The 15,499-nt window shown below is 37.6% G+C and overlaps 1 protein-coding gene across 16 annotated transcripts in view; it reads right to left on the bottom strand.

Annotated features, from left to right (window-relative positions):
• The window catches only part of NRG1 (neuregulin 1), a 1,118,472-nt gene that overhangs the window by 23,981 nt on the left and 1,078,992 nt on the right, over positions 1–15,499 (bottom strand). For 11 of the 16 annotated variants that reach the window (XM_040490200.1, XM_040490199.1, XM_040490192.1 and 8 more), the window contains one exon: positions 12,840–12,969. In XM_040490200.1, the coding sequence (XP_040346134.1) occupies positions 12,840–12,969 (130 nt within the window). Of the gene's footprint in view, positions 1–314; positions 383–12,839; positions 12,970–15,499 lie in introns of all 16 variants that reach the window. The other 5 variants (XM_040490193.1, XM_040490202.1, XM_040490208.1 and 2 more) reach the window with 1 other exon arrangement.

The raw sequence follows: 15,499 nt of genomic DNA, 5'->3' as shown, positions 1-15,499 counted from the left end.
CTTTATCTCCGTTTTCCACGGGACATCTTTGGTCAAAAGTGCCGGAAAGAAATGGTTTTTGGTTGGCCTGCCTGCCATGGTCACCAGAATCCCTGGCCATCCGGACTGGTCATTCTAATTCACCCCTATGATCTTTGGGGCCCAAGCTGAGAGACAGTGAAACAAACTCACACTGAATGAGTTGATGCCCCGAGTGGCTAAACCATCGTTAGGACAAAAGGAATCAGTTACAACTGAACTGTAAAAGCACCAAGTGGTAGTAATTGTTGCTGTAGTTTGGGGGAGAAAGCAAATTTCAGATTATTTTAACATACTTTCTTGGTTTTGGACTTTCATGGGCACATTCTCAGTACATCTTGCTCCAGTGAATCCAGGTTGGCACCTAGAGGGCAAAAATGTGATAAGCAATAGAACGCTAAAGACACTGAATTTTCAGATTGGCAATTTTCCTCCTATGGAATATGGAGATTCCTACAATGACCTGGTGGCTGAACAACATAAAGAAAAGGAAAAGAACACATTTAGAAAACCATGTTCCATGGAAACTGCGGGGTACATATTTTTGTTGTTGTTTGCTTCAGTCTTCATAAGGCATTTAATGATAAATGAAATTTAACTCCCAGGGAGGTTGGCAAGTTACATAGGGCTGGCAAGGCCTGTGTAGCTAAGTCACTTTCCCTCTGGCATTTCCTTATCTGCCACTGAGCAAGGACTCCTATCTTGTTAAAACACTGGTTTTGATAAGGTCTTGCATGGTTCCATCCATAATCTTTTATTCATTTAAAGGATCCTGAGCTTTTCCCTTCATAGACACTCAATTTTGTGCTTTCATAGGTACTTTTATGTTGTAAGTTCAATCATCAAACTACAATAGAAGTCAAGCGCTTACACACTCCAGTGATTACTGACCAGAAAAACTATATGCCCTATTTTTTTTAAAGGTATGACAAATTAGGTCTCCTTTTTAATACTGAAAGACAGAAAGAAGCAGACATTTATTAGCACAAACTTCACTTCATCCAGTGATCCCCAAAGACAAATACATTTTTAAAATTCAAAGGGTGGTTCTACTGTAGTACTTAATAGGTGTCATTTCGCATTTAAGGTGAAACTATTTTTAAACTGCATCAAATTTTCGTTTTACTCACATACATTCACCTATCCAAATTCTAGAATCTTGATATAATAAATATCGTTTGTAAGGTCATGCAGTGGGGATGTGCCTAAATATGGAAGTCCTTTCTAGGTGCTGTTTTTGTTGCTATTATACCAGTAATGAAAGCATTGCATATTGGATCCATTTTACCCAGTAACATGCTCTAGTCAAGAGGGCCATCAAAAGGTTCTAGGAAGCAAATTAGCTTATAGATGCTCAACACCCACAGTCATGGTTACTATCCATAGTTCATCTATACCATAACCATCATGCAAAGCCCCTAATAAAATGTAGTTGTGACAGCACACACCTCATGATTTACACATGACCGGCCCTTTCTTCTCCATAGTAAATAAGAATAAATATTATCTTTTTGGCATCAAAGCAATGTGAATAAAACCAAGGATATTTTTCTCATTCCCCTTAAAACCAAATTCCATGCCAAAAAAGTGTTATCAAGTGATTTGGTATATCTAATTCTATTTCATGAAGAATGGCCTGCAAGATAAAATACTAAAGTTCTGGATTTTTATTACTATGAGTTCTTGTGTAACTTAAATATAATTATGATCATTGGTATTATCAATAAACTTAACAATGAATATCTTATATTGATACAGCCCTTTTAACTCTTCAAAACACTTTACACACACACACACACACACACACACACACACATATATATAAAATTTGAACAAATTCTATCTATATAATTGAATTGGTTTCTTTGGTTAGAATATTTTTGCAGCAGTGAATAGAGGACGATCTACCTAGAGAAATACAGAAATAAGAATGATAGCCTGTGAAGCTGGGTCATTTTTTCATAAAGATGTCACATGCTTCAATAAGAATGTCTTCACAGATATATAAGGAAAATACATGGAAACCTATTTTTCATATAATGTATTTAACATAATGACTTCTGAAATATACAGGATTTTTGTTTGTGTATTTGTTTCTGAACAAGGACTAAAATTCACATGGACATAGCCTACGATTAAGCAGGTACTCCAGAATTAAGGGCATATTCTACAATGACCATTTTCTCTTACCTGTTTGCATTATTGATAACAATTATAATTCTCTTATTGATCACACAGTAATCCACTTGTTTCATACAATGAACATGGTATAAGACATGTGAACACTGTATGCATGTGTGTGTGTGTGTGTGTGTGTGTATTGGGGGGTAGAAGTGCAGAAGGGGGAGAACCATTTGAGGTAAGCAGTGCATTGATTTAAGTAAGGATCATAAAATGAACATACAGTTGAAGAATCATGAGTCACTTAAGAAAAGGAATGCATTTATAGAAAATTGTCACTTATGCATCCTGGATGCCAGTTAGGGGATGAGAAGGCACAGGACAAGGAGGCGATGCAGATCAAAAATCTTATCCAATCAATTTTCTAATTAGTACGAACTTCTAAGGTGATGTTTCCTAGGGAATTGGCCTATGGCATGGTGGTTTATCTCTATCATAAAATGACATGGATACTTGGTACACTAACACTAGATATGCTTAAAATATGCCAATCTTTTTTGGAACAGTCAGCTGTATCTGCACCATGACTATTCTTGTGGTAATGTTTATCCTCAGATACATTTTCTTAGGGTGAAACATTATTATTCAAAGTGTGGCTCATGGACAAATGGCACCAGCATCTCCTGGGATCTCGTTAGTAGAAATGCAGAATTCCAGGCCCCCAGTTTATAACTGCTAACTAAGAATCTGCGTTTTTAACAAGATCCCCAAGAGATCTGCATGTACACTAACGTTCAAGATGTCAGAGACCCTGACCTTGGAAAACGGAGACTAAGCCCGTCTATCCTGGCACCACAGTATCTTGCTGCCTCGATGTGGGCAGCTCATTTGACTTCATGGGGCCACAGGGATAAGATGAAGGGATTTGACTAAGCGGTGCTCAACGGTTCCTTTCACCACAAAGGTTCTGGAAATCAGTGCTCATCCTGACACATGGAACCACTGTGTGGAAACTGACAGCATTTCTTCTGAATGTGTTACCAGTCATGGAGGAGGACTCAAGGACTTTTAAAAAACATTTTTGATACAATGGATTTTTAAGACAATCATGGAGGTAAAACAAACTGCAAATACCTATTCCTAAGCAATTTAAGTGTTCAGCAACAACTGTTATTATGGAACTTTTGGGGACCTCTAGAGTTGTTGCCAAATCAAATTGAAAGAAGCAGAAACAGATTTTGCCTGTGCAACACTGCAGACCGCATTGACTGTGGAGAGAAGGCATATGCAAATGGAAGCTCATCTGATCGATAAGCTCTGATTAAATTCTATGGAATTACTTCTAAAAGAATAGGGAGACTGTCTGGCTTCTGACATGTTTCTAAATTAGCACTGTACATTAAGCATCCAATCTATCACTTTCTTTGGAGATAAGAGTATGGTAAATTTAATCTCATTTTGAACAATATGCTTTGGCACGAGTCTGGGCAAATTCCAAGAATTTTGTCTCTTAGGACAATCTGTTTGAATAATAATCAAGCCTCTATTGTAGCTTCTATATATATTGTTTTAGTATGTGCTCTTAACATGAGCAATGATCTTTGTTTTACATTTGTTCTTAATGCGATGAAAATTCGCAGATCGTTTTGTCCGAACTTAGGTATCCCCTCTCCCAACTGACCCTTCCCTGACCTCCACCTCTCCATCTCCCACTTCCCTGCCCTGGCTGAGGAGTCTGTCTTTGCCTCTCACACTGCACCCTGTCCTGATCTCTTTCACAGCCCTCACCTGTCTGGGTTGGAATTCTCTGTGGTGAGGATAGTGACCATATTTTGATCGTTCTCAATCTCTAATTAAAAAAAATTTTTTTTAAAAACATTTATTCATTTTTGAGAGATAGACAGAGAGACAGAGCATGAGCAGGGGATGGGCAGAGAGAGAGGGAGACACAGAATCCGAAGCAGGCTCCAGGCTCTGAGCTGTCAGCACAGAGTCTGAAGTGGGGCTTGAACTCATGGACTGCGAGATCATGACCTGAGCTGAAGTCGGACGCTCAACCGACTGAGCCACCCAGGCGCCCCACTGTATCTCTAATTTTAACACAGTGTCTGCCTTGTAAAAAGCTCTCATAAAATGTTTGTTAAACTGAGCCCAAGATAGTATTGGACGGCAGCGTCCAATAATGAACTGTATTAAAGAGACTTTCATATAGTCAATTGATTTGTCAGGTATAGGTCAATATTGAATTTCTGGCTTTTATTTGTATAGTTTATGACAGACTCTCCTCTGTAAACTCCTACATAATTTCTTCTTAATAGGAGCTCCCAGTGCTGCCCTCACGGGCTCGCTTCCCTAAATAGAAACCTTTAACATTGTGTTTGGAATTGGAAAGGGCTCTGTAACTCTTTAATAATGAGTTATTATGTCAAATTTAAATACTGTTGCTGAAATACCAGTTTACTTGGATTGAATAAAGTAGTACAATCTAGTGACCAAGACTTGCAGATAGCATTGGTAATAACCTTAGTTCTTTTCTACTAATAACCTTAGTACTTGGTGACTATCCTGATATGCTTACTATGTAATCAATAATACATTAATGTATTTTGAGAATCAATTTAGTGTTTGGTGTAGTTTTTATATTCTAATTGGATATTTCCTTTTTTTTTTTTTTTTTTTTTTTGGTGGAGGCACTAGGCATATTCAAAGATATTACATACCCCCAAGAAACTTCTGGTTATTTAGCATTTGCTAATTTAATAAACCATTATAAATGGTTTTATGGTTTTATCGATTGATGGTCAAATTTTAAACCATCCTTAGACATCATTTATTCCTTGGTTTCATTAATTTTCATCAGGTCCTCCTTAATCTGGCAGCAAAAGGGAAACAAGGTCTACACCTGATATTTCTTCATTCCTAGTCATCACAATGATATATTTGGACAATTTTAAAATACCTTGCCTCAAAAAGAGGAGTCCCTACTGTCTTTTTCCTCTACCTCAATACCAGTTGTGGTATTTCCTTCATATTGTATAACCTCTGGAATAATTTCTTTGGTGTTTAATGTTTACAAATATCAAGTAGTGGAAATGCCCACAAATAACGTCTTAAGGAATATCAGTGAGTTTAAGTGTTAGATATTAAGGCCTTTTGCTCTCATTCCATGTAAGCTAGAGTTAGTGGTGTATACGCTAGCTCAAACAGTGCTTGTCTGTTTTTCTAGAGTGTCACGTTGCAAGTGCTGACTTTTCCAACCCTTCCCCTGCTCGGCATTCTGGCTAGAACTCGCCCACTCACTGCTGGAGTATCTGTGTTGTGGATCATTCTTTCCCAAATGTGTTGTTACTGTTGGTGTGTATTTTCCCGAGATGAACCTCATTCTGTTATCTACCTTTGAGAGAGATTTCTTGAGATTTGTATATGCTTTTCTCATTTGTGTTTCACCCTTTTTACAGCATCATCTGCAAAAGATGTGTATTTTCTCAAGGGAATGCCTTCTTCAACGTCATTAAAGAAAACATTAAATTGGGGCGCCTGGGTGGCGCAGTCGGTTAAGCATCCGACTTCAGCCAGGTCACGATCTCGCGGTCCGGGAGTTCGAGCCCCGCGTCAGGCTCTGGGCTGATGGCTCAGAGCCTGGAGCCTGTTTCCGATTCTGTGTCTCCCTCTCTCTCTGCCCCTCCCCCGTTCATGCTCTGTCTCTCTCTGTCCCAAAAATAAATAAACGTTGAAAAAAAAATAAAAAAAAAATAAAAAAAAAAGAAAACATTAAATATAAAAGGTTCCCACAACATTTCCTTCAGATCCAACCCTATATACCTCCCCAATACTGTGCAGCTAGTCTGAATCACCCCTTTTCCTTTTTTTATTTTTTTTATTTTTTATTATGATCTGTGGACTTGTTCTCAATCCAGGAGATAATTGGATACATATAGTGGCCACATTGGATTCATGGGTAAATACTGAGGAAACCAAAAATCGAAGTTGTCCTGGGTCTCCAGTGATGTTTTTCAATGTCTAAGACATACAATCCCAATAATGAGGGTGGCAGTGTTTATGAATTAACCTGTCCCTGTTTGAACCTTCGTGCCCTTCCCAAAGCTCTGTTTGCACAGCTTGTTCTGAAATGCTCATCTGTAGACTAAAATTCTCACCACTGTTTACTCTACATGATGTATCTTTGTAAGTTTGGGGTCAAACAATTTAATCGGATATGGGATCAATCTACATCCCATGCATCTCCATGTCCCTGTCACACGATGACATACTGAGTGCTACTTTGTGGTTTGGTCTTCCTCTCTGGAGGATGTCTTCCCTTGTCTTGTCAAAAAGCCTGGAGATTCAGAACTTTACAGTTCTATCTACACTGCGAGCCTCATTTTATAATGAAACAGCTAAATATCCACTTTTTACTTAAATAATTCAATAAAAATGTTTCAAAATTGTGTTTTGCTTTAAATAGACCGTTTGCTGCATATTTTTTTCCCAGACTCTCTGCCTTTGACAAGTTGGGGTCCCCCATTAGACATTTCATTAGCTCCCTGAATATCCATCACAGCACTTGGCACACCTACAATTTATAATTAAATTAATTACTTGAAATATGTTTGCTACTCTCGACAGCCTAATAGACTCCATGCAGAAACCAGCATGGTTTTGTTCGGTACTTTCTACTGAGAATGAGCACAGAGCCTGTCTCATAGAAGGAGGTCAATAAATCTTTTGGGCTGCCTACCTGATTTCAGGAGAAAAAAGCACGCAAACTATTAAGAAGACGTTGTCATGGCCCCTGATTTTAGGTAAAACTATACCTCAATTGTTGTCTATGAGGACAAAAGGACTTCCTTCCATCTACCTTAGAGAGTGAAAGCCAAAAATGAGTTAATAAACCCCTAGTTAAGCCGGATTCTCAATGCATGGCAAACATAGAAGAAATAGAAGACATGGTCATCTGAAGAGCTGATCACGGATCTGAGCCACAAGAGTTGCACTCACTGTCTCATAAATGCTTTTCCATCTGTTAAGCCTGTCATCTCTTAAGAACAGATGTGCTATAGGCAAGGGTCACACCCACTCTGAAGAATGAACTCTTCCAGGGCTAGAAAAAGAGTGCAGTTAGTCTATTCTGATGGACTGGAGGCTCTAACCCAATACATATTCCTTTTTTTCTATTCCAAATTTCTCCTTCTACAGCCATGATAATGAAGCCACAGGACACAACCATGAATCTGAGCCATCATTCCCTTATTTAATTATGTTAACCCAGCTACCAGAAAGTGTCAGACGCATAATCATCATCATTTTATGCCAGGATTTTATAAAACTTTAACCTCAGCTAGTGTCTCTGGCTTTCTCTCCCAATCTAACCTAGTCCCCAAATTTCTCTAGCCTGTGTCTAAGTCTGTCTTCCCTAAATATCTGCTATGTTTACTGTATCACTCTCCTGCTCCAGACGTTACTAATACTCCCTATTAGGTGTCACAATGTCCAAGGTCACCTACCTGGCCTTCAGAGCTCTTGAACTGGCCCTCACGTCTAAGTTTTGTTTGGTCTGTTTTGCTTCCCACAATGGGGCTGCTGGTCTAGATATTCACGTCACTGTGTCTCACAGAAACTATTACTGCAGCCTCAATGCCTGGTATATGGAAAAGACTCCATAAATGATGGCAATTTTTATAAAGCCTTCTCCAAGTCATTCCGGTCTTTTCTTTTTCTTTCTTTCGATTTTCATTACATGATAATCAGCATTGCACCACTTGGGATATACTGACTCTAATTGATTTACTATTTTAGCTACTTCATTTTCCTAAACAGACTAAGTTTCCAGGGACCAGAGACCGTGCCTTCCATTTTCTCTGTGTTTTCAAAAACGCCTGGTATAGATAAATACAAAGCTGTTCTACAAACAAATGTTTAATATTTCATTTTTGAGTGTAATTTATTATAACATATTTGCTGTGTCTTTATCTCCTACAGTTACATATTTTTATAGGCCCTTATATATACTGCACAGTTTCATAAAAATGACACAAAATCGTAAGTTCATGTTTGAAGGCAACTCGCATCTTCCTTGTTTTGTTTTGTTTCCTTGTTTTTGTTTTTTGTTTTTGTGGATAAGGAAGATAATGGTCAGCGATATTAATTGATCTGTCAAATACAAAGTTATAAAGCTAGCCGGGAGCCCCACCAAACCAAGTAAAACGGCTAATGTTAAATAAAATGAAGAAATGGGGTTTTTCAAACATCCTAGCATGTAGTCTATTAAGACAGGTGTATATATTTTTCTAATGTCTACAGAGAAAATGTAATACTACCATTTACTTTGTATTATAAGGGGAAAAAATCTTGCTTCCCCAGAGTTAGAAATACTTTAGCAGAAATGAATTCATTTAATTTCATGGACTCCCTGGAAAGAAATTTGGAGAACATATTAACTCCATATTACACATAAAGATATCGTCCAGAGAGTTGAAGGGAAAGGGATCAAGACTGTTCACTAAAATTGGTGGTTAAGACTCTAATCCCCTCGTGAGAAAGCCACATCTGTCCGTGGGACAACATAATGGGTTTATAAATACGATCTGGTATAAAATCATTTTTAGATTAAAAAAAAAAATCACATCAACATCTTCCAAAATTGTTCTTTACTAAAACTGTTCAGAAGAACTGATATATAAGAGCAAGGAGACAAACAAAGAGGCAAATCTGGATGTCATTTCAAATTGTCCTATTTCTTTGAACCATGTGATTACATAGGGCATCAGATGGTGAAAGATGGAATGATTCGTTTCTTTCTTGTCTTTATGAGGTCTGGAATAGTAACTATTTTTTCCCTGGGATAAATTTTTAAATTACTATGGAGAGAAGGGCAATATAAAAGATGAGAGCCACTGCAGAAATTCCCATGTGGTCCTTAGGGGGATGTCCAAGTAACCAGCAAACCTCTCCTCAGAGAAGTGTTTAACTGTTACACGGTTAATCCCTTTGGAACACCTTATTCAAAATGGAGACACAAAAGAGATCCGCTGTCCAGTTTTCTACTTCAACTCCCAAGAAGACAACCATGGATTAGGTGACCAGAGAGACTACTTGGAAACTTCCATGCCTGTGGTTGTTTCTGAATCATGAGATAAAGCTGATTTTGAATGATGTGGCTCATGCTTCAGCAATGTTTTGCTTTAAACAGATGGACCATATGGAAACTATGAACTAGCTTCATACACAGGACCATGATGAGCCAATGAAGCATTTTTATGTTTTCTGTCTCTATTCAAGTGGCCTAGTGAACACTATACTATCGAAAGACACGGTATATTATGTGTCTTCGTTTCAGTTCTGAGTAGTGCTTACTTTTTATGTTAAAGACGTTTTCAATACAAGGATCAAAAAAAAAAAAAAGAAAAAGAAAAAACAACAACAAACCTTTCATTTAATGAAAAAGGCCTGAAATATTTTGGATGTTAAATATACTCCAATTCTTCCCTCAAGGTACCAGCTTGCTTTTGATGCATCAGTAAAGACACGGTCCAAAAAGGGGTAAACAGTTAAGAAAATCATCGATGTCAAAGATCTTCTTTCCAACAAGATCCAGTGATAAGCTTTTTAAGACTTTTTTGAAAGATTATAATTACTCCCCCTCACCAAAAAAAAAAAAAAAAAAAAAAAAAAACACCCAATAAAATTATGATACCAATTTGCTGAGAAGTGGAAGACACGCATAACTCACTAGACAATTAGCCTGGAGGATAGAGAGTTTTCATTCATGGCTTGCTGCTTTAATAATTATTAGAGGAATAACACACATTTCACTTCAAGATTTAAAAAATATACAGTAATTTTTTTCTTTTTTCCTGGATTGGGCTTAACATTTAATGAAAAACTGGTGGGTGAAAAAAATTACAGTTGTTGGCACAATACCAAAATGGAACAAATGAACAGCACTTATGTGATTGCATGTTTTGTGTAGGACGTGGGAGGGCTGCAGAATAGCTGAAATTAATATGTGGAAAAGAACTGCACCGGTTCCTTGGAGGTATTCAGAAACTATCATATGCACTCACTCAGCTTGTAAATCTTTGCTAAGGCTATGATGAAAAGTGATCATGTTTCATTATCATAATTAAAACACAGTGGTCTCAGATGCTTTTCGTAAGAAGTAATTGTCTGAGACATAGATAATATGAGTATAGTTGTTTAAAAAGGAGGAGAATTTAAGGAGCTATAATTTTATGCTATTTTTCAAGGAGATTTATTAAAACATAATTAGGTTGTTTGCACTTAGGATGGAATAACAAAGTTTCCCCGTATAATAAATGAACCTCTTATTTTACAGATTATAATTCTCAGCATCAGTTTGGGGTTTTTTTCGATCACAGAAAACCTTGTAGGAAATTATAAGAATTATGCATCCCAATTCAGTACGGTAACTATGGGGGTGCCATATTTGTGCTGTTTCACAGCAGGTCAGCAAACCAAGGATCACAATTAACCAACTTTTATTCTTTGCTACAGGTATGTAGGTTTGAATATACTGGTGATCAAAAAGTGAATCTCTAAAATTATTTTTAAAACAACAAACATTGATAGTCATATGAAGCAATCTGGACCCGGACAAAATAGTTTTCTACATACTCTTTCATTCTTACCTGGCTTTAAAATTTTGAAAAGGTTTTTTTTACCTGTTAGTTGTGTCTTGGCTAATGGCTATTACCTATCTCTATGAAAGAGATGTTTAGCAATTGAGATCAGAATCCCATTTTTGTGATTCTTAGTCTTTTATTCACTCTAAAAGGCTATATTTAATTTTATAAGTTGTCTGTCCTCACTGGTAAAATCAGCTATACAACTACCCAAACTTGTTTTCTCTTGGAACCACTTCTTCTCTTTTACAAGAACTTAAAAACCAAAAAACAAAAAACACAAGAGCTTTGAGGGCAGGAACACAGTTCTAGGAGGTATTTGTCTACTTGAACTTAGTACTTCAGGTCCCATGAGACACCCTACATGTACAGCCCATGTCTAGAACAGCACAGGGAGCAGCAAAACATTTCCCACAAAATGGCATCTTTGTTTGATGTTATGATTTTAAAAGGTGTGTCTTTTTTTTAATGTTTTATTTATTTTTGAGAGAGAGAGAGAGAGAGCAGGGGAGAGGCAGAGAGACAAGGAGACACAGACTCTGAAGCAGGCTCCAGGCTCTGAGCTGTCAGCACAGAGCCCGACGTGGGGCTCGAACCCAAAAACTGTGAGATCGTGACCTGAGCCGAAGTTGGTCACTCAACCGACTGAGCCACCCAGGCACCCCTCTAAGGTGTGTCTTTTAAGATGTGCTTTGTTACTTATAAAAATTAAAGGTTTTCTTAGAACCATCATCACATAAATATTTGTATGCTATTTATATGACATAAAGGGGACATGGCCTTCTTAATTATTTCTTGTGCCTCTTTTTTAATTTTGCTAATTGCTCCTTCTATTAGCTCAGCTGTCTCTCTGACAAACTTGTTCTTCTTCGTCAACATTCAAGTCACAAGCTCATATGCTGGAGCACGAGATCATTTTTATGCAAAATAAATATGCATCTCTCATCATTTCAATGGGACATGACACATTATTTCCCACATCAAACTATATGAGTCCACGTCCCACATACAGCCTAAATATCAAGAGTAGACTTGGGGTGCCTGCGTGACTCAGTCGGTTAAGCGTCTGACTTAGGCTCAGGTCATGATCTTACCATCAGTGAGTTTGAGCCCTGTGTCAGGCTCTGTGCCGACAGCTCAGAGCCTGGAGCCTGTTTCCGATTCTGTCTCCCTCTCTCTGCCCCTCCTCAGCTCATGCTTTCTCTCTCTCTCTCTCTCTCTCTCTCTCTCTCTCAAAGAAAATAAAAACATTAAAAAAAAAAAGAGTAGACTTAAAATGTACTGCACAGTAAACATGGGTTTTAAGGAGACCTACTAATTTTAGCTATAGGGTTTAAATATTTAATGTACTGCTAATATCATTGTTTCATTCTGCCTGTTGAGAGAGAATAACTGTCATTCTTCTTAATGGTGCATCACATTCTTCAGGTCATTGGAAGGAGCACCAGTCTAAATTTATCTACACACAAGGGCAGCATGAAAGAACTCTGCCTTCTACACACAGTGATGCTACACACACTAAATGCATTTCCAAACACATGTAATTTTTTTTCCCATTAGTGAGATCCAGCTAAATTCCATTTTTAAAGTAGTTATAAAACAACAAGCTAATGCCAAGTGTAACAGATGTGTAAGTAGTGAATCTTTTGCCCTTCTTCTTTTAGCTGTCCTATTCATTTTGCAGGTGATCACTGGGGTCAAAAGGAACATGGTCTTACAGCTTAATTCATACACTGGATGGAGAAGGTGGTTTCAAAAGTTATTGGCCTCTATGATATTTGCACATCTCTTCTAGGTAACAGTGAGGAGAACCACAAGGAAAGCAACTTTATAAATATAAAGGCACAAAGAAAATTGAAAAAAAGCAAACAACAATTCTGGATGTAACACAGGAGATGACAAATGGTGTGAACTTTTCAAAAATGCTCTACAAATAAAACAGCATTATTCAACAAAACGCAACAAAATTGGGAAAAGAAACAACAAGACATGAGACATGGAGTTGTCTGAAAGCAGTCATTACGGACATAAGCCACACAGAGGATTTCTCGTTCTTACTTGCACAAGTATCTTGAGGGGTTTGAAAGGTCTTTCACCATGAAGCACTCGCCTCCATTCACACAGAAAGTTTTCTCCTTCTCTGCACACTTTACAAGATGGCTTGTTCCGGTTGTTGACGTAGATGTAGCTGGATAGAAGATAAAGAAGGGGAAAGTTTACATGTGTCTTTCCCTCTTCTAAACAGCCTTTACTCTTAAATTCTCTTAAAAGGAAGAGTTCGCAGAAAGTGTGACGGACGTCACTTTCAGGTTTAACAAACGACAGCAAAAAAGAAAGGTACTTTCTGGGTGTAATTAAATGGAATAGAATTATCAAAGGGTAACTACAGTTAATTAATTTAATTAGAATGAAATAGAAAAAATGCTTAACATTTTTTATAACCAATATTTTATCTTCTAAGGAAGTTGGAAGAGAAAAGACCTATCACAAATAAAATATATTTTCCAGGAAGGCTCAAAGGTAATGATATAAAGTCATGTCAGGGCAACTGATGTTCAATATCATTTTTGAATGGCATCTACTTATTTAATTTGGAAATTACATTTTATATGCATATTGACCTTATAGTTTTTAGATATATGTATCCAAGAAGAATACAAGGTGGCTTATTTGTTTCTAATAAAAAAAATTATATGTTATTAGTTGTATGTATATTAACATACAGATTAGGAGCCATTCTATTCAAAGTTTCCGTTCCACTCAGAAGAAGACTGTTGAATGTCTGCCGCCATACTTTTAAGGAAATGGAAAGACAGTCTAGTATTACTGCAAAGGACAATAATAGCACTACAAAATTTATCCATTTTGAATCAGGAGTAGACACCGTAGTCTTAATTTTGGTTTACAGCTGTGGTAAGCTTGATATCCACCTGTCAAACTTCAGTTATGTGAAAGCGATGTGAAAATGATGCCACCACCATTCAGCATATGGATTAAATGAAGCCCAAGCTCTTGGTCCTCAGATTCAAGAGCATTTAGTACCAGAACTTCTCCCCACTCACACCATCTGGAACACTACATGCAGTGCTCAGTCTCAACCCCAAACAGTCTAATTTACAGTAATGTTCATGACTGACATTATCAGGGTGACAAGCAGAAGCATTATGGTAAGCCAACAAAGATCCTATTGACTCTTTCAGGAAAAAGAAAAAATATATATGTATCTTTAGACAAAATGTTTTCCTTGTCTACTGACTCATTCTCAGTGATTCTTTGACTTCCTTATCACTTTCCATTTTATCATTTGCACGTGAAACTCAGATGCCCTTATTTGCTTTTATTTCACTTCTCATGTATTAGTTTTCCACTTTCTTTGATTTTTCTTCTTCATTTCCGTTGTAAGTCCCCATTTTGCTTCGTTTTGGTTTTGACTTCTCCAATTCTGATTTTTACTCTATCTGATAGAAATACTCAACGTCTGATTATTCAGTTTCCAAATCATGCAAGGCCTTTGTTCCCCTGCATCCTCCCATCTAGGGCACGTTTTTGGACCATTTCTCTACTGTCAGCATGGTTTTTAGGAGTAAACAGCAAAGAACAGTCAGATATGCCCTTTGGAGACAGATCTGGTTCAAATCCCATCTCGTACTAGTTTTGTGTCCTTGAGCAAGTCACTTAGCCACCCAGAATGCAATTTTCCCATTTTGAAAACAATGGTAATGGCACTCTTACAGGATTGTCATAGGGATCATAAATAACCTAGGTAGAGGAATTGGCATAGCACAGGCACACAATGAGTAACAGCAGGTATTATTACTGGGTAAGTAGGGAAGGTGTTTATCAATCAGATGAGCATCTCACCAGTGGAAATCTGGGGATTTCAAACATCCATGGTACTCTTGGATCATTATTACGAATAATTAAGAACTGCGTCAATTTTTTAATTACTCCAACAAAAAGGCCTTTCAAAATGCATTTCAAGGTATCCTTCACCAAACAAAAAGGAACCAAGGAGAATGATTTTACCCTGTATTATCAGCTATACTCTCACATCTTTGTCAGGTAGAGGGGGATGTAACTGGCATCATTTCGTCTAGTAAAGTCATAGAGTAGACAGCATTTCTATACATCACATAACATAATTTTAATCTAATACTATATCTTCAAGTGAACAACTGTTCGCTTGCATGTGATGTATTAATATTTCCATCCGTGGCAATTACTTTTAAAAGATACAAGGAGAAAATCTGCCTTAAATGCTAAAGGTTTTGTGCTTCAGACTTTCAACTGCTGACAGGATCCTGTGGGATGACAAATTGGGCCTGGTTTTCTTGCTGCCCCAGGTGACAGGACTCAATGGACCACCTGCAGTCTGCTGTCACCAGTCATTCCCACCGAGAAATCCTGAGCCTCCAGCTGATCCGCGTGGTCCCTGACAGGTTGCTAAGGATTACCCCTCACCCAAGCACCAGGCTCTTGAGGCTTTTATTAACAACAACTAACCCATCATAGCCCCCCAAGAGTAGACACTCCATATGAATTAGAAAACTAACAATAAAGATGAGCAGTGACATAAGCAAGAGACAGATACCTCGTACATATTCCTTGGACTTTAAGATAAATAAGATTAATAAATGTATGTTAAAATCAGAAATAACACCCCTTTTTGTTTTTTCAAAAATATTTCCCCCGTGAAACGATTATCCCGCAGCACCAAG

The sequence above is a fragment of the Herpailurus yagouaroundi genome, unplaced genomic scaffold (assembly GCF_014898765.1).
Source record: "Herpailurus yagouaroundi ecotype Mexico unplaced genomic scaffold, PumYag 181, whole genome shotgun sequence".
Taxonomy (NCBI): Eukaryota; Metazoa; Chordata; class Mammalia; order Carnivora; family Felidae; genus Herpailurus; species Herpailurus yagouaroundi.
Note: the sequence above shows the minus strand (reverse complement) of the source record. Positions and strands in the feature narration are given on the sequence as shown.